Here is a 26507-nt window from a genome sequence, read left to right on the forward strand (position 1 = left end):
AAACTGGATGCAGGTCCTTTCATCTTAAAATGAGAGGGTCAGGCCTGATTACTGGTTTAAGCGTGTTCCTTAGAACCCTGACTCAAATCCTGCCGTAGGCAATTCGTGGGGGCATAGGGTGGGGAACAAGCAGGCTGTGCCTTTCTAGCAGTCTCCTATCTGTTCTAAGAACTGGACCTATAAGGGCCCTTCTAAGTCTCCTGATTTATCCAGGATAACAAACATTTAGTAAATTCCCACCAGGGTCAAGGCCCTGTAGAAGGTGCTGACAGGGACACAGCTGAGCACAACTCAGTCCCCACATCATGAATTCCCAGGTTCTGGCCCAGTGGGGAATAAGTCCAGCGGCAATAGTTGTTCAAGACTCTTCTCAGATTCACCAAGGCCCAAAGTTCTCCTGCCGCAAATATGAGGACAAAAAAGAAAAGAAGAGGAAAAGGAAACCTCCCCAATATGGCAGGCGAATCTTTCATGTCTCAAAGAGAGGAATTTACGCATAGCCTGGTAGACAGTAACCCGGCTCACAGCAGACTCCCTGTGATTGGGTGTTTCATGCGGCCAATTGTGCTTGTGTTCTGTGCTCTACTTAAAATCAGGGCATCTGCTCTGCCCTTTGGGAAATGCTACAAATCTCCTGCTAGGAATTGCCCAAGGCCTTCTCCCGTAGCTAAGGGAGAAAGGAAGATGAAATCACTGCTTTATAAATTACAACACATGCCTACACTCTAGGGTCGGAGTCTATATAAGGGAAGAGGATTTTTTGTGTTTCTAGTGTTTCCCCCCTGGCATTTAAAAACACATTTAAAATATATTACACTTGTATGAGACATGGCAAAAATACATTTGGAAACTAATTTTTTTTCAGTGATGTTGAGTGTGGCCATAATAGTCCTAGTTAAAGCCATGCAAGCTCCTTTCTACTAAGGGTATTCTTTGGGGTTTTTTTCCCCTCTCATCTCCAGCTTATCTTGAATCTGTCAGTATGCTTTTTCACTACTGTCCTAAACTTGAGCTGGTATAATGAAGTAATGGAGTTTGGTGTTATAACTAAATTTCCACATTTTAGCTTTAAAAATATTTGCAAGGGTGCATTTTTAGATAGATCCTTGGGCCTATTCATAATCCAGGAGAGCTATGCATTCTGAAATTTGTACACTGGAAATTTATATGCATGGTCACATATAAACATCTATAATAAACATACATTCATATACATAGATTTTGTTGCATGGCCCAGTGAGAAAACTGAAAAAACAACTGATAATATTAAATTAAAATTTTATTCTATTTTAAAACATGAAAACACAGAGTAAGACAATTGTCTTTGCAGTGAAAAAGTTAGAAACCAGGAAAGTGGTATCCTAATGGCTAAGGACAGAAATTATATCTCATTTGCTTTTCTGTTTACAGTTTTTCTTAATACCTTGCTTAACAAGTAGGTATTTAGGAATTGTTGAATTAATGTTTGACACAGGAAGATCATTAAAAAGATAATAACTTATAAAACATGGAAACACTGAGGTCATCTGCTAAAAGATTTTGATGGCAGGATATTTAGCAAGTTGTCTTTTGCACTTAATAGCTAAATATTTTGATTGATTGATAACTGATTGATTGGAACCTAAATCCTAGTGCATCTGTGCTAACCAGCTCAGCCTGTTGTTCCTGCTCAAGGTAGAAAAGCAGAAATGCACAGTATGACTGGCTTATTTTCCCAGTGGCAGGGGTAAAGAATCTTGTCTCTGGAATAAATTAAAGGAAGAACTGGAAGGGACCTTAGATTTCATCAGGTCTAGCCACTGCTAACCACAGTAGCTATTGTGCAGGCAGAATGTCTTTGTTCTTTCATTTCCTCTCCAGCTTCAGCAGCTGTAGGCCTGAACTGACAGAAGACTAGGTAGGGAGCTAGCTCTCAAACAAATCTATGCCAGTACTTATGACTGTGGGAAAGCAGGCAAATTTAGAGAGTGCAGGCCCAGCCAGGACAAGAGGCAGGGCTGAGTGTTTTAGTTCATGACAAAACAACATTTACTGGCTGCAAGGATATAAAGAGAAAGCATGCATCCTAGCCTGGCTGAATGCAGCAAATCAGTCCACGATCAGCAGATTTTCTGAAGCCAGTGAATGGGATGCGTGTTGTTAACCTCTGAGCAGATGTAAGCTGAGAGTCTAATCTGTGTGGTCGTGAAGATGAGGTCTCATCCATCAACTGCTTGACAGGAGCTGTCCTCATATCACTGGGCCTGCATGGCCCTCAACACATGATGTAAGAGACATATTGGACAAAAGCATTGCCTGGGGGAATTCTCCAGGAAGAATTCAGCCAATAGAAAGGCATCTTTCAAGTGGCCTGATTTCACTGGAGACAAGTAAATACATATGTGCATGTGCATATGTGACTACACCCACCCCCCAAGAGGCTGCACTTTCCTAGAAACAAAGAGAATGGGAGAGCAGAAGCTTCACAAGCACAATGATCCTTTCTTGCATTTATTTTTAGACTCCCTTTAGCACCATGCTGACAGGGGAGGCAAAAGAGAGGCTCATCCAGAAGAAGAGACTTTTCAGTGAGGGTTTAGGGTATGAGGACTTGTCAAGTGGTCAAAACCCAGTGTCTGTGGAAATCCATGGAACTCAAAGCCCCCAAATATATCTCTGGCCCTTTTGTGTTCAGTAATGCCAGGGAGTTCTCAGCCATTCCAGGAGGAACCAAACGGATTCCCCTGAAACTCCTACCAGTACCCCTCTTATCTTAATATACAGGCATTGAACCAGCTCTTGACTCTCCCTCTGACTGTCACCGATCTCTGCTGCTTTACAGCCATTAGCCACCTAACAGAGAGTATTTCCAAGGGAAATGAGATTAGGGAAGAGGACAAAGAAAGGAAGAAAAGATGGGTCTTCCATACCCATTAACTAATGTATTCATTCACTAACTTATGGTTATGGAACACTTGCCATTTTCCAAAACTGCTAGGGGCTGAGATACAGATGAATAAGAAACAGCCGGGCTTTTTAGGAGTAGAAACTGTAGTGGGACAAACATAAAAATCTGGTAATATAACATGACAATTTTATTGATGCTCATATACCTTGGGGTTGTTATAAGGACATAGAGGAGGACACCAAAACTAAAAAGAGGGCATCATCCAGACACATATGTGCTCTTATTTCTTTGAATTAAATGAGGTGAGTCACTCACAAAGAAAATGTTCATTACTCATAGAACAAATAAAAAGATTGACTGGTAACACAGTGAGCTTGGCTGATTGATATTGGAGACCATCGATTTTGGTGGCAATAATCTCCAAGATTGTATAGTGTTTCCCCAAGCATTCAGCTGTCTGGATGTAAAAGCGGACAATGGATTATAATTTTACGAGAGTTTTGTGGAGCAGATACAGCAAAGGGGCTTATTTGGAATGAGTGTTGCTAAGAAAACAGTCCAGATGACCAACCAGAGGTTTGAAATTGGGTAAAGAAAGGAAGAGAGGCTGGTAGACTCTGAGGAAGCGAACAACCGAGGAACTGGAGGTGTGTATGCTGTCAGTGAGCAAGTGTGTTAGAGGGAAGCGTATGAGGGGGCTGCAAGATTGGAGGTTCATTCATTCATTCAAGTATTTATTGAGTGCCTTCCATATGTGAGGTAGTGCTCTGGTGCTGGGAGTACATCATGAACAATTCTAATTGGAAGGAGAAAACAATAAACAACAATAATACTAAATATGTAAATTCTGTAATACATTAGAAGGTAATAAGTACTATGGTGGGATGGGGGTGGAGATAATAGGGCAAGACAAGAAGGATTTGGAATTCTGGGGGAGGGGAGTGATTTAAATGGGGTGTGATTATGGCCCTAGTTGAGAAGGTAACATTTGAACAAAGACAAGAAGGGAGAGAGGGAATAAATCAAGCAGGCGTGTGAATTAAATATTCCAGGCAGGGAGAATAGCCATTTCAAAACCTTGAAGTGTGTGAGTGCCTGGTATTTCCAGAAACAGCAAGGATGCCTGTGTGGAGTGGAGTGGGCAGGAGACAAATGAGGTGGAGAGATAATGGGGACCAAATGTGTAAGCCTTGTTGACGCTGGCAGACACAGGCTTTTCCTCTGAGTAAGATGGAGAACCATCGCAGGGTTTTGAACAGAGAAGTGATATGATCTGATTTACCTTTAATGGATCACTCTGACTGCTATGTTGAAAATAGATATAGGGAGGATCCGGTGTAGAAGCAGGGAGATCTGTTAGGAGGCTATTGCAATAATCCAAATCAGAAATGCAAAGTAAGACTTTGATCTCGGTGGTGGCAGCAGAGGTGATGAGAAGAAGTTGGATTCTGGATGTATTTCAAAGATAGAGCCAACAGGATTTCAGGACAGAATGGAGGTGGGTGATGAGCAAGAGTAAAGGATGACCCCAAGATTTTCGGTCCAAGGAAATAGAAAGATGGAGCTGCTATTATCTAAACTAGGGAAGAATTTGAGAGGAACAGGAGGGAGAAGATTAGGAATTAAATTTTGGAAGGATTGTGATCAGAGAGTGAGTTACTAGTGTTTAAAACTTCTGAAGTGGTACCATTCTGAATGGTTATAAGACCCAGGGTATGACCCTGGGGATGGGTATCTGAAAGTGGAATAAAGTGAAGATATTACGTTTAAAGAATATGGAACTCTGGAGGTTGAAAGGTTAATGAAATCTCCTAGGATGGTCTACTAGCATGGTGGCCCAGTCAGGAGAGGAAGGAGCAGGGTCAGGCTCCTCTTGCCCTTATGATACAAAGTTTGAATATAAATGGTTGGAGGTCACAGAAATAGGAGTTTGAAGTATGTAGAATTTGAACTAGATTCAGATTTTGAACCCAATACATTAGAAATAAGGAAGATAGAAAAATGATCACATTCGCTGAAACAAACCAGACAACATTATAATAAAGCTGTTTGTAACATATCCAGATGAGAAAGATTTATAATCTTATTGTAGCATGAATCAAAAACAGTGGATTCAAAAAGAAATTCAGCAAATTCTCACAATTTAATCTTAATTGTTTTATTATAAAGCTTTTGAAAAGACATTCGTATTTGATTTTAGTTATGAGGTGTGATCAAAGACAACAGTGAAGGTTTAAATAAAAAAATTTATTACAGTAAGACACATTGCCATTAATACCCCTCAAAATACTCTCCTTCAAATACACTTATCCCATTGTTCTTGCCACTTTCTGAAGCAGTTCTGGGAGTCCTCTTTCGTGAGTGTCTTTAGTTGCATGGTTGTGGCTGCCTCAATGTCCTGAATCGATTCAAAACGTTTACTTTTCATGATCATTTTGACTTTAGGGAAAAGCCAGAAGTCGCCCGGTTCCAGATCCAGCGAATAAGGTGGATGAGGACACATCATAATGTTTTTATTTGACAGAAATTGCCGTACCAGAAGCGATCTGTGACATGGAATGTTGTCATGATGGAGGATGAAACCGTTTGTCCATTTCATATTAATGCGTTGTTTGTGATACATGATTTATGGCACACTTTAAAACACACCTCTTAACCGTAGCTCACACCCTACTGACTGCACCAAACAGGTTGAAACTTTTCACACACTATTACTAAGGTTCGATGTGCTGCTTCCTGTAATGGAGATCATTGCCTTTCCATTGGATGGCACCCAGCAATAGCATTCACCATATTTATTGATCACATCTCATATGTTTAAAACTCAATGATACCATTTATATCAACTCATGTAGCATTTTAGAAAGCATGGCCCTTTGACATCTTAGGAAAGTTTTCTAATAGTCATGGCAAGCCAAGAAGTACCCTCAGCCCCGTTTGCAGTCCATGTTTCCTAACTCAGTCCTTAACCGTCATTAAAAAGAAACAATAACATAACCGGTCAGTCCTCCATAACTCCAAGTATGGTAAACATCCAAGTTCAGAAACCAATATTTGATAAAGATTTTTAAAACATCATATTTGTGAACTGGTAGATGTCACATATGCATCTGAATTCATGAAAAACTATTGAGGGGCAGGCCCGGTGGCTCAGGCGGTTAGAGCTCCATGCTCCTAACTCCGAAGGCTGCCAGTTCGATTCCCACATGGGCCAGTGGGCTCTCAACCACAAGGTTGCCAGTTCAATTCCTCGAATCCCACAAGGGATGGTGGGCTGTGCCCCCTGCAACTAGCAACGGCAACTGGAGCTGAGCTGCACCCTCCACAACTAAGATTGAAAGGACAACAACTTGACTTTGAAAAAAAGTCCTGGAAGTACACACTATTCCCCAATAAAGTCCTGTTCCCCTTCCCAAATAAAATACAATAAAATAAAAACTATTGAGATGAGAATATAGGTTCTATAGATGTAAATGGATATATTTCTCTATATGTATTGAGACCTTACTTAAGAATAGAAAAATCAAGAAAGCACTTGCCTTATATTGCCAACCAATAAATGCAGAAAAAATGATAATGAAATAGTCATGTGATGCTTTTTTCTTTTTTTTTTAGATTTCTTTTTTTTAATTGGGGAAGGGGAACAGGACTTTATTGGGGAACAGTGTGTATGTACTTCCAGGCCTTTTTTCTTTCCAAGTCAAGTTGTTGTCCTTTCAGTCTTAGTTGTGGAGGGCGCAGCTCAGCTCCAGGTCCAGTTGCCGTTGCTAGTTGCAGGGGGTGCAGCCCACCATCCCTTGTGGGAGTCGAACTGGCAACCTTGTGGTTGAGATGACGCGCTCCAACCAACTGAGCCATTTGGGAGGCAGCTCAGATCAAGGTGCCGCGTTCAATCTCACTTGCAGGGGGCACTGCCCACCATCCCTTACGGGACTCAAGGAATTGAACTGGCAACCTTGTGGTTGAGAGCCCACTGGCCCATGTGGGAATCGAACCGGCAGCCTTCGGAGTTAGGAGCACGGAGCTCTAACCGCCTGAGCCACCGGGCCAGACCATGATCCTCTTTTTTAAAAAATCCCTCCTTGTTTTTGACTGTCAATAACCTATTCCAAGCTTTTCTCTCTTCATAAATGCAGCACAAGTAATCTAGATATGACTGGCTCTTTATAATTAAGTATATAGTATTTAAATCTTCTTGCTTTGTGGAAATTATGTATTTGTGGTTGATTAAAACTCAGCATATGTAAGTTTCATCTTTTAGTTCAATAGAAAAATATAAATGACAGAGGTTGGATTCCTATCAAAGTAGCAGATATTCCCCAGACATGCATAATTATCCAGCTGAACTGGATGTGATTCACTTTCAGTGACTTCACAGGTGTTCACTTGGCATAACAAAATAGGTAAATCATTTTCCATTCATTTTTTTTCTGAGGCAAGTTTTCAGTAAAATTGCTTTTCTAGGAAATATACATATATGAGTCCATAACATGTCTGTTTGAAAAATGAATTTGCATCAACTTCTGAGATGTGAAGACTATGTAGTATATATTTTGTCAGAGATAACTAAATTGAGTTCCTCCTAACTAAATTAGAAGAGGGAGGAATTCTAAATCAGGATTTCCTGCCAGTACTGGATTATATGAAAGGAGAGCTGATTGTACAGTGGTGTTCCAATAAAATGGGTCCAGAGAAGAATGAAGAAAGAAACCTACCCATCAGTGATCTAGACAACACAAATGTGTGGCTGTGAAACAGGGGCTGTTGCTTGGTGAGTAGGTCACCATCAGATACTTATGGCTCATGCCCAGGAGCTTGTGAGTGGCCATGGGGGAAAGTGGCCTGTTATTGGTCTTGCAGGAGTCCAGTCATTGGCAGTACCTCTGCCCAACCTTCTGACTGCACCAAGTGGCCAGTCCCAGGTCAACGGTGTGCTCCTTTCTGAATCAGGGCAGCACTGGTCTCTCAAGCGTATTCCTCATAACACATGCTTTGTGAAGCTGCTGCTTAGCGTTGCTCTCATGTCAGTAGTCAACATTCACCACATATCCCCATTCTTATGGAAGGAGACAAAGAAACTAGGGAAGATTACTCTCCAGAAGTCCACAATTTGAAGACGTGGTGACTGAGGAGGATAGAACTAGATCTTAAATTTGAATACAGGAGACTTAAGGTAAACAGTAGGAAAATGTTCTTTACACATGTAGCTCTCTTGCTAAGTGATGAAGGTGGTATTTTAAGAAAATAAGTCTGACAGTAATGTACAGGTTGTCTTAGGACAGGGGAAAATGGGTATTACACTAAAACTCCAAAAATTAATGTTTTAGCATCACCTTAGAGTTTTCAAAGAGTTTAGGCACACACCTCATTTGGTCTTTGCAGTAACCTCTGGGGTGGATATGAAAGCTACTATCTTCAGTTCACACATGAGGAAACAGGAGTCTAGGATAGTTAAAAGACTTGCCCAGAGTCACACAGCTGTGAGTGGCAGAGCCAGGATTCCCATTTTTCACACCTGACTCCAGTATCATTGCTCCTAATGTGACTGTCTTGGATAAATGTGGTAGCAGGAATGGAGAGTGAGGGACAACTCAAGAGAGATTTTGAAAGAACAAATGAAAGAAGTTGGCAGTTGATTGGGTATGGGTGATAAAGAAACAGGGGAAGGAAAGCTAATTCCTAGGTTTCTAAAGTCTGGGAGCTGGTGAGATTAACAATGTCATCAGCTGCTGTTGGCAAACATGCTTACTCTGTGGCAGGTCCTGTGCCACGCTTGGCTATACTGCCTCATTGAATCCTCACAGCTCTGAGGGTCAGGGGTATTAGTATCCCCATTTTATAAGGGGAATACATGAAAGTTGTTTTCACTTTTAGAGGGGAAAATGAAAGGAAGTATTTTTGCTCCAAGACAAGGGAAATCTCAGCTGGACTCTTTGGCCTGTGTTGACCATGCTTGGAGCCTGAGTCCTGGGGCAGTGGTTTGGTGTTCTCATGTGTATGGGTGCAGTTATGCTGCCAGCCATGCAGTCATCAAGCTGGGCCAATGATAGTTATGATGCTTGCAAATCCAGCACTGGCAAAGTTTTTAATGCCTCCTAGATGCTTTGCCTGCTATGAAAATAGGCTGCACCAAGCAGACGGTTTTTCCCTAGCTCTGCACTTTAAGGTGGTCAGCCAGGTAATCCAGGTACATAGCTAACAATGCTTTCCTCCTCTGATATTATTCAAAATAAATATATAACTAAGTGTAATTATCATATGACTCAGTGTAAATACTGCATTTATGTAAAATACACTATTTGGATTAAAACTCTTAAATACGATTGCATTCCTTCTTAATTGTTACCAGTGACTTTTACTTCTTATTGTTATCCATAATAACAACAAAGCTTAAGCCTGGTTTTATCCTAAATTTGACCAATTCACACATTTCTACCTTGTCCTGAGCCTCTGTTGGCGCCGCCTAGAGTTTGTCTGAGACCCTGACTGTCCATACCTCCCTCTAATCTTTGAATTGTTCTGTAACCTTATTTAAAACTCCTCAAGAAAAGACCCTTCCCAGATTTCCTGCTTTTAATACCTGCTTCCTCTTTCTCTCTTGGTCAAATAGAGACAGGAAAACAATTTATGTCTCAAATAAAGCAAATAACGTGTGGGGAAAAAAAAAATCCCAAACCTTTTTCCAAACGGGTTTACTCTACAGCTCATTTCCAAGGGCTCCAAACTGTATCTCTTTAGGTATCTACCTGCTACTTATTTATTCACTAGGCTGCATACAGCAGTCTCTTAGCAACCATAAACTTCATGGAAAACTAACAATTCTTTGATACCATCTGTGTTTAGAAGCTGGCCTCATTTTAAAAGACTTGGAGTTATACAAGCAAGACGTGCCAGAATTCAGTTCTTTTTGAAAATAAATTTAAATAAATCATAATATTCTATGGGGCGATAGGTGGTTTCTTCCCAGTGGCCCTTCCCTCTGAGGCTGCAGTGCTGGTGGGGAAGCTCTGTCCACTGTACGTGTGTTTCTTCCCGACTCCTCTAGGATTGTGAAGATGTCCAGTCCTAATCTGAACATTGTGACCTTACTGGGCAGTTGTCTGACTTATAGTAGCGCTTACCTCTTTGGGATTCAAGATCGAGATGCTTCAGTGGGAGGCTCAATGGAAACTCTCATTCAGGTAGGTGAAGTCTTACATTTTTGTTTCGAATGTAATGCCAACGTTTGAAAATTGTTTTAATCAGTGGCTTCTGCGGGTGGTGGTTATCCTCGCTGTGGGTACTTTCAGAGGTGATCCCTGAAACTCTCAGTCCATGGGGTCCACTTTCTGCCCCACACCCTCTGTGGACTGAGGCTTTGCAGGTCAGAATGTGTGGAGAAGAACAAAGGTTCCTCTCATGCCTGTTGTTTCTGTCCCTTTCCACCTGTAGGTAAGACTGTCTATGCTGTGCATCGGGACCTCTCTCGTGTTTGGACCCATTCTGGGGAAGAGCTGGCGACTCTACAAGGTGTTTACGCAGAGGGTCCCGGACAAGAGAGTGGTGAGTAGGCAGCAAATACACATTGCTCAACTGCAGACAGCAGCTTCACTCTTGATGAAAAACTGGAGAAGCTTGTGCCAGATTACTGGTCTGGCCCTTTTACGACAGAAGTTCCTGCTCCTCATTTCAAACCTTGGAGTCATGTGGCCTCATGAGCCCCCACGACTGGAAAGATGTGTGTCAGTGCTATTGGGAGATAGGCCTTTGAACATAGCTTCTGCTTCATATGTACCTCAGGTCCTGGTACTGCTCCGGGTATGTGAGCGGACCCATAGGTGGCACCAGCATGAGAAAGCAAGATGCCCAGAGAGACTGTTGCTTAGCACAGCTGTGAACTGACAGTGGAAGGAGGGAGACTGAGTACAAAGAAACTCTGGCAGATAAGTAGTTATTTTCCTCACTGGAGCCCAATTCTTTTCCATGTAGAAGGCCACTCTCGGCATTAGAAGGATGATGGGCCTGGAGCAGTGAGCAAGGAAGAGGACACCCATTCAGCATAGAGAATCAACCCTAGAAGCTATGTGGCAGCAGATCACCTACATGTCCCTGATATCAGCTGTCATCCTAACCACATTCCCCCATTTTATCACGTTCCCTGGTACAGCTGCCCAAACTTCAAAGCTTATCATCAAACTCTTTGTCTCTGGGCCCTGCCCAGACCCAATATATCTCAGTTGGAGTTTACATCTCTGGAATGGTGGTTTTTGTTTTTTAAAGAATTTTGTTGAATCGTGGTGAATATTTATCAAAAGCTCCGTTGTACTCACATACATATGAAAAAGATTGCCTAAAGGACAAGAAGTTCATCCATTTTTTAGATCTTCTTTCATTTCTCTCAGCAATTTTTTTTGTAGTTTTCAGTGGAAGTCCTTCACATCTGTTATTAGATTTATTCCTAAGTATTTTATATTTTTATGCTACTGCACATGTTATTGTTTTCTATTTCACTTTCAATTTTTGTTGCTAGTACATAGAAACACGATTGATTTTTGTATGCTGATCTTGTTTGCTGCAACTCTGCTAAGCTATTTATTAATTCTAGTAGCTTTTTTGTAGATTCCATCAGATTTTCTACATGAATTATCATAACATCTGTAAGTAAAGACAGATCCTGTCCCATCTCTTGTATAATGGAAACAACAGTACAGATGTTTGGTAGAAATGCTGAGAGTAGACATGCTCGAGTTGTTCTTGATCTTATGAAGCATTCGGTCTTTTAAACTAAGTATGATGTTACCCATAATTTCATTGTAGATTTCCTTTATTTAGTTAGGGAAGTTCCCTTCTATTCCTATTTTGCTGAGAGTTTGTATAAAGAATTGATGTTGTATTTTATAAAATACTTTTTCTGTGTCTATTGAATTGATCCTATGGTTTTTCTTTTTCAGTTTGTTCATATGTTGGATTATATTAAGTGATTTTAGGATCTCAAACCAACCTTGAGTTCCTGAGACAGACTCCACTTGGTCATGATGTATTATCCTCTTATATTGTTGAATTTATTTTGTTTATAATTTGTGTATTAATGTTCATGAAGAATATTGCTCTGTAATTCTCTTTTCTTGTAAAATCTTCTTCTGGCTTTGGTATCAGGGTAATACCTGCCTTATAGAATGAATTGGGAAGTATTCCCTCCTCTTCAATTTCTGGAAGAGTTTGTGTATAATTGGTATTCACCTAGTATAAGTACTTTAAAATAGTATCCTTCTTTTTCTTCCCTTCTCAATCTTTGTGTTATTCTTTTTACTTTTATATGGTATAAACCCCGCACAATTATTTTTGTTTAAAAATTAGTTATCTTTTAAAGACATTTAAAAATATAAAAATAAATCACATATTTTCCTATAAAGTTAACACTTCCAGAGCTCTTAATCTCCTTGTATAGGTATTAATTTGATATTATTTTCCTTTTGCTTGAAAGATATCTAACATTCTCATGTGGGCGTGCTAGCCTTGAATTTTTCAGCTTTTGTTTATCTGAAAAAGTCTATATTCCACCTTGGTTTTCAAAAGATATTTTTTGCTGGATGTAGAATCCTAGGTTGAGGTTTTCTTTTTTTCCTTTCAGTACTTTGAAGATTTTTCTCCACTGTATTTTCACCTGGCCCTGTATCTGATGAGAAATCTGATGTCTTCCTTATCTTTGTTTCTCTATACATAATGTATCCTTTTTGCTGATTGCTTTAAAGATTTACTTTTTATCACTGGGTTTGAGCAGTTTGATTAAGCAACCAATTTATCTTTATCTTACAAGCACCATGAATCATGTAACTGGTTGTACTTCCTTCTTTTCACTGGTTGACAAAAACTCAGATCCACATTTCTATCCCAATTCATGAATATTATATACTCTCCTGACCTGAACCGTCATCGTAATTCTCTTTATCTTCTCTTTTCCTTAGTATTTTTCATTCTTTATCCTGTTGCAGGATATATATTTTCTTAGTTTTATTTTTGTAGTCACGAAAGTAACACATCTTCTTTGTATTAGGTCAAGTGATTCCTATCAGTATATATAGTAATGCTCGTCCACCACCCTCAGCTCTCAATCCCACCCTTCAGGTTAATGGTTAATAGTTTTATGTGAAAGCTTCCATATCTGTCTATGTGCTCATATAAACGTATCTAGAAACAATAGAGTATTTATTTTGTAAGACCTTTGAATCTTCTGTGGAAAAAGGTAGGATATGGAAAAGATAAACAAATGGAAATATTTAATGGTGATAATGAGGATAGGGACATAGAAATCCTTGTACCTTTTGGAGGGTGGTGCCAGGGTCTATGAAGCCACCTCAAGAGCTGGAGCTGTTGTATTTCCTTCTGTTTTACTTCTGGTTGCAATCAATAAAGGCAATTCGTACCATAATCAAAAGAAAAAATGAGAAAGAACTCCTTGTAAATATTTAGTATCTGTTTCACCTTTAATGATTGGATTTGAAGCTTTGGGTGAGGGCTAACCCTGGAGCCTGTAGTCAGAACACAAAGGACACTCTAGCCCCTTTGTCAAAGAGCCAGTGAGCTAAGGAAAATTATGACCTTGACTCTTTTGCAGATAATCAAAGACCTGCAACTCCTAGGGTTGGTGGCAGCCCTGGTTATAGCTGACGTGATCCTGCTCACGACGTGGGTGCTGACTGATCCCATCCAGTGCCTCCAGATTCTCAGTGTCAGTATGACGGTGAGGATTCCAAATTCCTGGAGAATTTAATTCCTGAGCTGGGGTGGGGGGCGGGCTTTGAGGGTACATGGAGGTCATTCTCCTAGTTACTTGCGCTGTGGGGTCATCCTCCCAACAAGAAGATAGATGGTCCAAAGAGGAGGGCAGGTCAGGAGCTGTGGCTGCCATGAATGCCTTGCCCCTTGTCTGCAAGGTATGCGACCACTCCCACTGCGCCTCCGGCCCCAGCTGTCTTCCAGAGGCTGCCACCGAGATGACTGCATGCTGGAATGGGCCTCTGCTTCCATAGTATCAATAATGAGAACTTGTAGCTACAGGAAGTTGCCTTCCCTTAATTGTTGAGAGGTAAAGGTAGAATTTTGAGGTGGCCTTTGGAGTTAGTCACCCCGGCTTCAAATCCCAGCTCTACCACGTTCTACCCATGTGACCTTGGGAAAGTCATTTAACCTCTCTAAGTCTCTATTTCCTCATAGGTAAAATGGGGATGATAATACTACCTTTTTCTTAGGGCTCTGGTGAAAAATAAGTGAAGCGATGCAGGTAAAGAACTCGACTGTGCCCGGTACATAGTGTTCAATGGATAGGAATTATATGTCTCCAGCCTCACACTGAGCTGGCGAAGACAGTGGAGTCTTGACATTGCACAGTTAATATTTAAGGTTTCAACTGTTAACAAATAGCAAGAATATGATGTGAAATATTATAATTTGTCATTTTGCTGAGGCAGTAATTTGAATCATTGTGGTAGCAAAGCACATAACGGGGGGTAAGCCATGCTGCCACCAAGCGTCCACATGTCAGCCAACTTTATTGTCTATTCCTCCAATTAATAGTCATTCATTAAGATTCCAACGAAGTCACCTAAATATTACAGCTTTTCTATTCTAAGGGGGTAATTACATGCGCCAGGATGTTCACAGGGATCTGCTGTGTGTTCCTGGTCATTGTGGGCGCCCTCAGCCCGGACTCTCTGTCCCTCTTAGGTGACAGGGAGAGACGTGTCCTGCTCACTGACCAGCACGCACTTCTGTGCTTCCCGGTACTCCGATGTCTGGATTGCTCTTGTTGTGGGATGCAAGGTTGGTAACCACACCTCTTGGGGATACAGCTGGTCTGTCACCAACAAAACGGATATCAAGAGGGAATTAATGAGGTGATTTCTGCAAAGACTCATGGAAGCAGGGGAGACCACTGTTGACACATCAATCTCAAAGTCATGACCCTTATTATTTCTCTACTTTTTTGGGGGGCGGGTCACTTTTTCAACTCTTTGAACTTCTTCATTTTGTCCTCCCCATATCATGTGGAATTCACCTACTGTTTCTCCCATTTCTTGATCTGGTTTTTAACATTGATTTGGCAATACCAGTTTTCTCCCCAGCTCCCTACAAGGAAGATTTGGATCAAGGTATCCTTTTGTCATTCACCCACCTACCTTTCTCACTGTGGTTGGAAGCAGAGTTGGCCCTAAGACTAGTGACAACATCCATGGTGTCCTTTGAGTGATTCCGGCTTCCTCAAAGTGTGTCCCATACTGCCCTGAATCTCCCATCATTAGACTCATTTGTCTCTGTTAGAGACAAAAGTAAGATATTATTTCCAGAGGTACAGGATACCTATACAGTGCACTAAGGGAGGTCCTTAGAACCAACTACCTATTAGCTGGTTTTCAGCTTGGAAGGACAGAAAACCTGGCTCTGGGGAGCACAGGGCAGGCCTGTTTCAATGAACAGGGCATTAAGTTCAGGAGCCCCCAACCTGAACCTGTCAACTGCCCCTACTCCATACTTATAAGCAGTGAAAGCGAATGACATCCAAGTATATATGATTCACTCAAACACAAGTCATGGATGGATAGAGGCCTCATTTCCTTTTGGCAAGAATTTTAATGGAATTAAAACATTTTAATAGAATCAGATTTGAACATTTCAAAATGATAAGCATTGCATTCACATTTGATTAAATTACTAATCCAACTCTGCCAAATGCCACCTGATGGCATCAGTTACCCAAAAGTCAGGCCCCACTGGGCTCCTGGTGTGTTTATCTTCTAGTCATTGATGATATCAGGGTGGCCACGTTTGGTCCTCAGGCCTTATTTGGGACAGTGGGCATTGGGGGCACCCAGAAGGCATTTCTGCCACACTGACTCCTTCACTGTAGGCACAACCAGGCTTTCCCAAAATCATCTTTAGGGCCGTCCCTGCAGGTCGAGTTGGTCACGTTGTGGGATTTCAGGATCCCTGGCAGATGCCCTGCTGATAACTGACCTTACTTTCATTATTAGTTCTCCCTCTGAATCCGCGTAGCTCCCACCCCACCTCACCCCCCATGGCGTCTTCACATTCTGTGCTATAAAACACGAACATTTGTATGCTTGCCTTACATCTCCCTACCAGACTGAGCTCCTTGAAAAGGCAGGACCATGACTTCTTTCTCTTTGTAGCATCGTTTCCTGCCCTCCACCTAGCATGACACTGCATGTAGTCAGGGGGATATGTGTTGAATCTATATATTCTGTATTGTTGATTAAAGTTTTGATTTCAGTTTAAATGCAGCTCTTTCCAAGAAAGACAGCAGTTAAAGGTGCTGTGAGTCATTTTCTCCTTAGTACAAATGAGAAATCTGAGAGCAAGTTTATATTCATGGGAAAGAGGAAAGAATAGGGCCCTGGGTTCCCAGTGGTGGGGGCAGAGAGTATCATAAAGAAGGTGAGGGGTATAGGTGGAGCCTTGCTGCCTGTGCCTGCCACACCGTCTAGTCTAGGTTCCAGCCTACCTTTGTTCTCCCCTGTTTCCATTTTCCATCTCCCATAAACACCCACTGGCACAGAGCCACTGCTAGCCTATAGAGATCCTTTGTGTAAATCAGAAAAAGGCACCCCTTCGAGGCAGATGCAATCTTGCTGGTGCAAGGCTCGGCAAGCAGATGGTGCCTTTAGGAAAATTAGAAAAAAGAGCCCGTTCCTCGGGACACTGCCCCTCCTAAGGCACATGACTCGACAAGCAGACCACAGGGCTGTTTCAGCTTCCACATGGCCCTCAGGGCCATGCAGCGCAAAACCACACCATGGACGTGGCAGCCCTCAGCCCCAGCAGCACGATGTACCCACTACCCTGCTAGTGCCCGCAGCCTTTTCTGTAGAGTTCCTACCCACCTGCACCATCCTGCCCTGTGCCTTGTCCTGGCAGACTCCTGTCTGATGGCTGACTTGCTGGCCTCTGATAAACGAATTCTCAGTGCAAGAGAGAAAGGTAGCATTTAGTCAGCACCTCCTCGGTGCTCATAGCAACCCTGTAAGGTAGATATTATTATCCTTTTTTTACAAACAAGGACATTGGTTCCAACCCTCTTGCTCTTTGACCCCGAGCCTGTTATTCCACATCCCTGAGTCTCTGGTTCTCCCCTCTGCCTCCAGGGCCTACTGCTGCTGTATGGTGCCTACCTGGCTGGCCTGACCGACCATGTCAGCTCTCCTCCTGTGAATCAATCTTTAACCATCATGGTTGGCGTCAATCTTGTGGTGCTGGCTGCTGGGCTTCTTTTCGTGGTCACCAGATACTTGCACTCCTGGCCCAACCTGGTCTTTGGCCTCACATCTGGAGGAATCTTTGTTTGCACAACCACAATCAACTGCTTCATCTTCATTCCCCAGGTATGCTCTCAGGAGAGTTTGGCAAGGCCAGCCCTCCTAGTCACTCCAGAGGCTTTGCTGGGCATGATAAACTGTGCTTTCTATTAAGACTTTTGGGTACTATTTATTGGAGGGTCAGAAGGAAGGTGGGGTCTTAGTGAGCTGGCTCCCTCTGTTCTTCCCTCCTCGCTTTTCTGAATGAAGATAACTCAGCTCCCGGTCAGCAAGAGGACAGGCCAGAGTGGCTGAGCCATAGCGGCAGCCTGTTTCCACTCCTAGCAGAGCTGCCTTGCAAACGGGCTTTTCCACGCACCCTCCACTCTGCTTCACTCTTCCCCAATCCCTTCTTCTTCTTAATAATGTCATTCTTTCACTAGACTGGGAGTGAGGAACCTTTCTTTCTTCCCATTTGTGATTGCAGATTTACAGGGAAAAACTCATTTGGAATTTTATGCGATTATAAATGTTTTTTCTTTTTTATTAGAGGAAAATCTAGAGCATTCCTCTTCTTTTTACAATATGGAGAAATTAAAATGTGTTTTATATTATGGGGATTAAGGGGGGAAAGTCAAATGAGGGAGGCAGATAGAAGCAGAAGTGTCCAGACAGCAAAGAGGAAAAAAGAGAATTGGAGGGAAAGGTGAAGGAATTCATAGGCTCTGAAAGGAAAGTGATGTGAAATTATTCATGATATACCTGAGGGTACCACTGAGCCACACACATCTGAGTTAATGAACTTGGCATTAGGTACTTTTCCTGTTTCCCTTCTAGTCCTCTTTTTCTAACCCCAAGTTTTCCTCATCCCACTACGTCCTCAAGACTCCATCCTGCTTCTCACTGCAGCTTCTAATTGACTGTGAATGACTTCTCCATGAGGACACTAACTAATAAAGCATTGGCTGATGAAGGGTTATAGTGTATTTATAAAAGTGAAGAATGTACTTTGGGATATGATGGTGTGGCACAGGCATAGACCCTTTACTCTTTTTCCCTTTCATAAATTCTCATTAAAATAATCAAAAGAATCAACAAATATGGAAAAATCTGTAACAGCAACACTAAAAACCAAGGATGGGTATTGCCTCTATGTGAGAAACGAGAGGAATTTTTGCTGAATCTTTTTAAAAATTTTAACAGATTTATTGAAATATAATTCACATACCATACAATTTACCCATTTAAAATGTACAATTCAGTGTTTTTCAGTATGTTAACAGATATGTGCAACCTGAATCTTAATATTGTAAGAAGTGGATTGAAGGAAGCCATTGAGAGCTGAGTCTTATTTGTCTGGAATGTAACAGAAAAGGACTATGAAAAGCAAGGGCTCTTCCTCTTTGGGAGATGGGGAATGCGGAGTGTGGACGGACCTTTTGGGAAGCCCACCCTTTAAACCCTACAGCAACATTGTTGAATGGTAACCCGTCCACCCATTGCCAAACTCTTTCTTCTTTGCTCACCTCCACTATATAGGCTGAAAGAGCTAAACCACTTGCTTTCCCAGCCTCTCTTATAGCTAGGGATTCTCACGTGACACAGTTTTGAACACTTAAGGTTTTTTGGCAGGTTTCTGGAAAAGCTTTTGCTTTCTTGAAAGAGCTATGAGCGTGGCTGGCATCACTTCTGCCATCTTTTTACCTTGAATATTTGTGATGCCTGGAGCTATGGCAGCCATCTTGTGATGATAAAGGAAAAGCCAAGAGAATGTATTTACTGTACCAAGAAACTACCTCTTCCCATGTAAAACTATAAATTCAGGGGGAAAGGACCTATGAAGAGATTATGCAGTTCATAAGAAGAGGACCACAGATTTCTGAAGGTTTGGGGAAGTTGCCTTCCTCTGAAGTAAAATAAAGAGTTTTTAGAAGACATCGGATTTGTTTTGTCAATAGGATTCAAAGGATATTGCCTCTCTTCAACTAAAGCAAACCATCTTGAGAACATAATCTTAGATCATGAAATATTAAATAAGGATGAAAATATTGTGTTAAATTTAAAACCCCAGTAAAAGCATTGAATAAGCAATTGGACATGGCAAAATATTGAATTAGTTAATTAATTTAAGGAAACAGAACACAAGGAGACAGATTAAAAAGTGAGAGACTAGATAAGAAAATATGAAATTTCCAGTCAAGATGGCAGAATAAGTAAACATTGTGCTTGCCTCCTATCACAACCACATCAAAATTACAACTAAACTACAGAGCAACCATCATTGAGAATTGCCTGAAGTCCAGCTGAACAGAAGTCCTACAACTAAGGATATACAGAAGAAGCCACATCAAGACTGGTAGGAGGGGTGTAGATCCCAGACAGGCTGGTCCCACACTCGCATGTGGCAGTTATAAATCAGGAGGGATATCTCAGCTGTGGAGGTCTCTCCTGAGGAGTGAGGGGTCTCAGCCTCACATCAGGCTCCCTAGCCAAGGGTTCCAGTGCCAGGAAGAGAAGTCCCCACAACTTCTAGCTGTGAAAACCAGCATAGATTGTAGCTGAGTGAGATAGAGGGCTGCTGGAGGCCCAGGAATTCCTCTTAAAGGGCCCATGCACTGACTTACTTGCTGACAGACTCACTTGTTCTGAACTCCAGCACTGGGGCAGTAGCTGGAAAGGCTTCAGGTATATATGGGGAGGAACTAAGTTGTTTGGCTTCAGGGCAAGGGCTAAAGGGGCAGCTTTCTTCCAGACAGAAGTGGTGACTGAAGGCATTGTTCCTTTGTTGAGCACCCCCTCCTCCCAGCATGCAGATTTAGGTGGGCACAATATCTGAGTCTCCATCAACCTGGTTGACATCATTTGTCCTGCCCTGGTGATTACTTGAGCTCCTGCCCCACCCAACTTGTGGGCCCACCTAAGCCACTTTCAGTGACTTTCCGGTACAAATGGTCAAGCCAAGATAGACTTCCCTAAAATTTCTCTAAGGTTCGCAAACCTCAAACAAGCACCATCTGGCCTTGGCATGCCCCATACCTCTTCCTAAGCATACCCAAACCTTTCACTAGTGGGAACCAGGCTCGGTTCACAGCTTAGCTTATTCCAGTCACCTCCAAACCCAGTGTGGGTGGTGGCCATCTGCAGGTTACTTTGTGGCTCCTTCCAGGTGGCCCCAGGCAGGACACAAGCTATTGCTGAACTTGGCCTACAGCTGGGCCCTTCCCAGGAGGCCCGGGGCTGGCACACCCAGTGGCAGGCTTCAGACTGAGTCAGAATACCAGCCAGCTTCCTTGGATGACATACCCAAAGGGCAGACTGGACAGGCATCAGAGCCCTGATAAAGCAAATCCTGCTTTGTAGGGTCAGCCCCTGCACGACACTTCCTCCACTGTAATCACAGCCAGTCCTTACAATCAGCCCAAGGGTCAGTCCCTCCAACTGATGTGCAAACAGCAACCTAGGCTCAACTACAACAGGAGGGCACACACAACCCACACAAGGGACACACATGGAAGACCTGGCTCAGGTGAGCAGGGGCCACTAGGCCCCACAGGACACCTACTATATAAGACCACTCTACTAAGACTAGGAGACACAGCAGCCCTACCTAATACATAGAAACACAGGAAGGCACACAAAATGGGGATACAAAGAAACATGTCCCAAATGAAAAAACAGAACAAAGCCCCAGAAAAAGAACTAAACAAGTTGGAGACAATGACCACTGAGATCATTTAGCATCCTTATAACAAGTGTTTGAACTCTGCAAACCAGATGCAGAGTTCAAACACTTGTTATAAGGATGCTAAATGATCTCAGTGAGACTTCAACAAAGAGATAGGAAACAAAAATAGAGGTAGAAAACATAAAAAAGAACCACTCTTGGGCAGCCGGATGGCTCAGTTGGTTAGGGCGCAAGCTCTGAACAACAGGGTTGCTGGTTCTATTCCCACATGGGCCACTGAGCTGCGTCCTCCACAACTAGATTGAAGACAACGAGCTGCCGCTGAGCTTCCAGAGGGGTGGTCGGATGGTTCAGTTGGTTAGAGAACGAGCTCTCAACAACAAGGTTGCCGGTTCAATTCCCACATGGGATGGTGAGCTGTGCCCCCTGCAACTAAAGATTGAAAACAGAAACTGGACTTGGAGCTGAGCTGCACCCTCCACAACTAGATTGAAGGACAACGACTTGGAGCTTATGGGCCCTGGAGAAACACTGTTCCCCAATATTCCCCAATTAAAAAAAAAAAAGAACCATTCAGAAATGAAGAATACAATAACTGAAATGAAGAATACCTTAAAGAGAATCAACAGTAGCTTAGATGAAGCAGAATATTGAAGGAGCAATTTAGAAGATAAGGTAGCAGAAAACACATAATCAAAACAGAAAAAAAGAATCCAAAAAAATGAGCATAGTTTAAAGGGCTTATGAGACAACATCAAGCATACCAACATTCGCATCATACATTCACATCATAGGGGTACCAGAAAGAGAAGAGAGAGAGAGCAAGAGAAGAGAGAGCGAGCAAGAAATTACTTAAGAAATAATGATGGAAAACTTCCCTAACCTAGCGAAGGAAGTAGACATACAAGCCCTGGAAGTGCAGAGTCCCAAACAATATGAACTTAAAGAGGCCAACACCAAGACACATGGTAATTAAAATTCCAAAGGTTAAAGAGAAGGAAAGATTCTTAAAAACAGCAAAAGAAAAGCAGTTTGTTACCTACAAGTGAACTGTAAGACTATAAGCTGATTTCTCAACAGAAACTATGCAGGCCACAAGAGATTGGCATGAAATATTCGGAGTGATGAAAAGCAAGGACCTACAACCAAGATTACTCTACCCAGCAAAGCTATCATTTAAAATTGAAGGACAGATAAAGAGCTTCCCAGACAAGGAAAAGCTAAAGGAGTTCATCACCACCAAACCAGTATTACAAGGAATATTAGAGGGACTTCTTTAAAAAGAAAAAGTATGAATAATAAAATGGCAATAACTACATATCTGTCAACCATTACTTTAAATGTAAATGGACTAAATGCTCCAATCAAAAGACATAGGAGGGCTGAATGGATAAGAAAATAAGACCCTTACATATGCTGCCTATAAGAGAATCACTTCAGATTGAAAGACACACCGACTGAAAGTAAAGGGATGGAAAAAGACATTTCATGAAAATGGAAATGAAAAACAGAAAAAAGCTGGATTAACAATACTTATACCAGACAAAATAAATTTTAAAACAAAGGCTTTAACAAGGGACAAAGAAGGATCCAGTAATCCTACTTCTGAGTATTTATCTAAAGAAACACAAAACACCACTTCAAAGGAACATGGGTATCCATGTGTTCATTACAACATTATTTACAATAGCCAAGACATGGAGGCAATCTGGATGTCCATCAATGGATGAACGGATAAAGAGTAAGTGGTACATATATACAGTGGGGTATTACTCAGCCATAAAAAAGAATGAAATCTTGCCATCTGCAACAATATGGATGGACCTAGAGGGTAATACGCTGAGTGAAGTAAGTCATGCAGAGAAAGACAAATGCCATATGATTTCACTTCCGTGTGGAATCTAAAGAACAAGATAAATGAACAAACAAAATAGAAACAAACTCATTGATACGGAGAGCAAACTGGTGGTTGCCAGAGAGGAGGGGTTTTGGGGGGTGAATGAAAAAGGTGAAGGGATTAAATAGTACAAATTGGTAGTTACAAAATAGTCATGGGGATGTAAAGTACAGCATTGGAAATATAGTCAATAATATTGTAATAACTATGTAGGGTGTCAGATGGGTACGAGATTTATCAGGGTGATCACCTTGTAAGTTATATAGATGTCTAATCACTATATTGTACACCTAAAACTAATATAATATTGTATGTCAAATGTAATGGAAAAATTAGAAAATCATTTAAAAAATACAGAGAACTGATCTAGGGATACAATTTAGAGCTAATAGGAGTCTCTGAAAGATAACGAAATAATTTGGGGCAGAAGTAATCACCAAGGAACTAATAGAGGATCTAAAACTAGATCTCCATCTGAAAATTGAGTGAATCCACAACCTCCATGAGATGGCCCTACTTCTGTCTCCTCTCTCAACCCTTGCCTCTGCCCCTCTTGCATCCTAAGCCTCAGACACGACACTTCCACTCTCCTTGGTGTTTGAATCCTCAGCACCTAGGACAGTAGTGATATCTAGGTGCACTCCCATCTATACACAGACATAAAAATGCAGGATGAATTTCAAAACTTCCAGGTTTGAACTAAGCAACAGGCACCTGATTTGTTGAAGTGAGAGTGGAAGCGGAATTATTATGGGATACAGGAACTGGATGGATGGACAGTGCTGGTCTTTTTCTTTCCTTCTCCGACTTCCATTTTTCCTCTTAACCTATCTGTCGAGCTTTATTTTTCTTACTTTCTTTCCTCTTCTGTTTTCTCTCTCATGCTTTTTCTCCTCTTGAGCTGACCACGACCTAAAACTTAAAAATATATATTTTATAGTTCATTGTATTTTAGGTTTAGGAAGTAATATTTTTCCCAACATATAAAGTAACATATAAGGTTTGTCTGTTTTTTTCTGTGCCCTTGAATTGATTTTCCCCTCTGGCCCAGTGGACTTTGGTAGAAGATTCTCCCTGTGAGATCTGCACTGTATATTCCCAGGAGAATCGGACAGCTGAGCAACTTTGGGAAAGTATCTGAGTATCATGGGTACACGAGGGAGCAGAGGGTGGTGAGGCTTCCTTCTTGCAGCTGAATCTTCAGACTGGATTGTAGTGGGAGGGGTTTATGAAAACAAAGGCGCAGATACCTCAAGGGCAGCTAGGTGGCGCTAGAGAGCTGAGTGAAATAGATGAAGAAGCAAGTGGACCAAGTAGCATTCTATATAGATGCCCTCCGGAAATGCCTGAGTGCTTATGCCTAACACTGAGGTCATCTTCTGCTTTTGTGACCTGAATGTGAGCCATCCCCATACACACCTCCCGCTTCCCTCCCTCCACGCCTGAGAGGCAGGTGGGTCCTGAGGTAGGACATTATTTTCTCCTCTAAACCCCCAAAGTGTTTCATCTGCTTCTCCAGGTAAGTACCTAGGATTTTCTACTCTGCATTGGAGTTATCTGTATATGTCTCAGTGCCCCTACTAGATAGGTGAGCTTTTTAAAGTTCCTTCGTTTTTTTCATGTATTCATCCATCCACTTACTAAGTGCTAGGAACATGCAGTTCAACACACAGCCCCATCTCTAGGTCTAGTTTGGGGCAGACATGAAAGGAATTATAATACGTGTGTTAAGTGTTTGAGGAAGTCACGTTACACGATGCTGAGGGAGGGGTGCCCCAGCCTGTCTGGGAACTCGGTGACACCTTCTCAGACAATGGTGTGTTTGGGCCCACTCATAAAGGAGGAGTAAGAGTTCACTGAGCAGGTCGGGGAAGGGCAGTGAGTGGCATTTCACATGTGGGAACACCATGACCAGAGGCAGAGGTGTGAAAGAAAACAAGGTATGTTTGGAGCACCACAAGTCTTTGCACTTTTTGAAGCACAAATTGAAACGAGGGGAGAGTGACAAGAGATAAGAAAGGCATGTGAGATGAATTTCTCAAGGCCCTAGTGTATCCTGTTAAAGACTTGAGATTTAATCCCACTGTATTAGTTTCCTATTGCTGCTGTAACAAATTACCTCAAATTTCATGGCTTAAAACAATACCAGTGTATTATCTTATAGTTCTGGAGTTCAGAAATCTGAAATGGGTCTTATTTGACTAAAATCAAGGTGTCAGTAAGTCTGTGTTCTTTCTGGAGGCTCTAGGGGAGAATCCATTTCCACGCCTTTCTCAGCTTCTAGAGGCCACCTACATTCTTTGACTCATGGCTTCTTCCTCTATCTTCAGAGCCAGCCGTGTAGCATCTTCAAATCTCTCTTTTTCTGGCCTGTTTCCATCATCACATCTCTTTTTCTGACTCTGACCCTCCTGCCTCCCTCTTATAAAGACTCATGATTACATTGGGCCCACTTGGATAATCTAGAATAATCTCCCCATCTCAAAATCCTTAACTGAAGTAAAATCCCTTTTGCCGTGTAAGGTAACATATTCACAAGTTCCAGGAATTAAGAGGGGAACATTTTTTTGGGGGGTGGGGGGCATTATTTAGCCTATCACACCCACATAACCCGGAGGCTAAGAAAACGAGAATATGCCTGTCCTTCTGAAAGAAGGATAATGGAGAGGTCCTGAAATTGTGACCTGAGGGTCATTTATTGCCATATTCTAAAACCCTGAAGGGTCAAGCCTTAAGGACCAGGATCTTAACAAATGGGGAATTAAGGCGGAGTAAGCTTTACTCAAGGGGCACCCTGGCTTCACCTGGCCAGCTTAGGGTGAGACAGACCGGAAGCCCTTACACAAATGTGGGCAGTTCCTCCAGCAGCCCAGCAGAGAGGGCTCAGGCTGAGGGTGATGGGGAAGAAAGAGGAAAAGCTGTGCTGCTGAGCAAATGAGGAGACCCCAAGAGGGAGCAGAGATCCTGTGACACTGCTAGGGGCAGTGCCAGGAGAACAGCACTGGCGGTCTGCTCCATCCACTCCAGACCACAGCATGCTCCTGCAGTACCAGGCTCTAGTAACTAACTCCTCAGCAGGGTGATAAGCTGATGGCACCCTAGGGATGGGGCCTTCGAGAAGGGCCTCTGAGGGGGAGGTTCCTGGCCTGACCCAGCAGGGGTCACACAGGCTCCCTATAGCATGAGGGTTCTCTTGCTATCGTACTAAGTCAACAGAGAACCCAAGAGGACGTGGGTGAGAATGTGGTATTGAAATTGATGGAGAGACTTAGACTCTTAAGTGACATGTACCACGTTTGGGTGAGTATATGTTTAATGAGTGAGCCAAAAAGCCCCAGGATACCTGTGGGGCTGGCTCCTCACACACCCCTCAGCATCATTTCTGGAGCTAAGGAGCCAGAGCACCCAGTGTACGTCACTGGGACTCTCAGTGATTTAGTTATGAGGATTCCTAGGAGGAAAAGAGAAGCCTCCAGAGCTCTGGCCTCCCCTGGCATCCACGTCACGCATTCACCAGGTAGACAGCGACGCAGGAACAGGCCCCCATGTGTGAGTGCTCTATGTTCAGTTCCATCCTGTTACTCCAAACCAGCTCCCACAGATGGTTTCTCATAACGGGTTTCTCCTGAAAAACTTTCCCCAGGACCCCCACCGTTAACAGTCTGTCTCGTCATCAGCTGTGGTGAGGTCATGCGGTGTGGCACGGTGCCCCAGCACAGCTGCCAACTAGCTGCGTGGGCCTAGACCAGT

The 26507-nt window shown here is 42.5% G+C and overlaps 1 protein-coding gene across 4 annotated transcripts in view; it reads left to right on the forward strand.

Moving 5' to 3' along the window:
* The window catches only part of GPR156 (G protein-coupled receptor 156), an 87149-nt gene that overhangs the window by 52571 nt on the left and 8071 nt on the right, over positions 1–26507 (forward strand). For 3 of the 4 annotated variants that reach the window (XM_074331469.2, XM_074331477.2, XM_074331459.2), the window contains 5 exons: positions 9933–10068; positions 10319–10429; positions 13482–13607; positions 14591–14686; positions 17026–17262. In XM_074331469.2, the coding sequence (XP_074187570.2) occupies positions 9933–10068; positions 10319–10429; positions 13482–13607; positions 14591–14686; positions 17026–17262 (706 nt within the window). The remainder of the gene's footprint in view (positions 1–9932; positions 10069–10318; positions 10430–13481; positions 13608–14590; positions 14687–17025; positions 17263–26507) is intronic. The other variant, XM_074331479.2, reaches the window with a different exon arrangement.

Source organism: Rhinolophus sinicus, chromosome 17 (genome assembly GCF_057876585.1).
Source record: "Rhinolophus sinicus isolate RSI-liver-muscle chromosome 17, RSI-T2T, whole genome shotgun sequence".
NCBI lineage: Eukaryota > Metazoa > Chordata > Mammalia > Chiroptera > Rhinolophidae > Rhinolophus > Rhinolophus sinicus.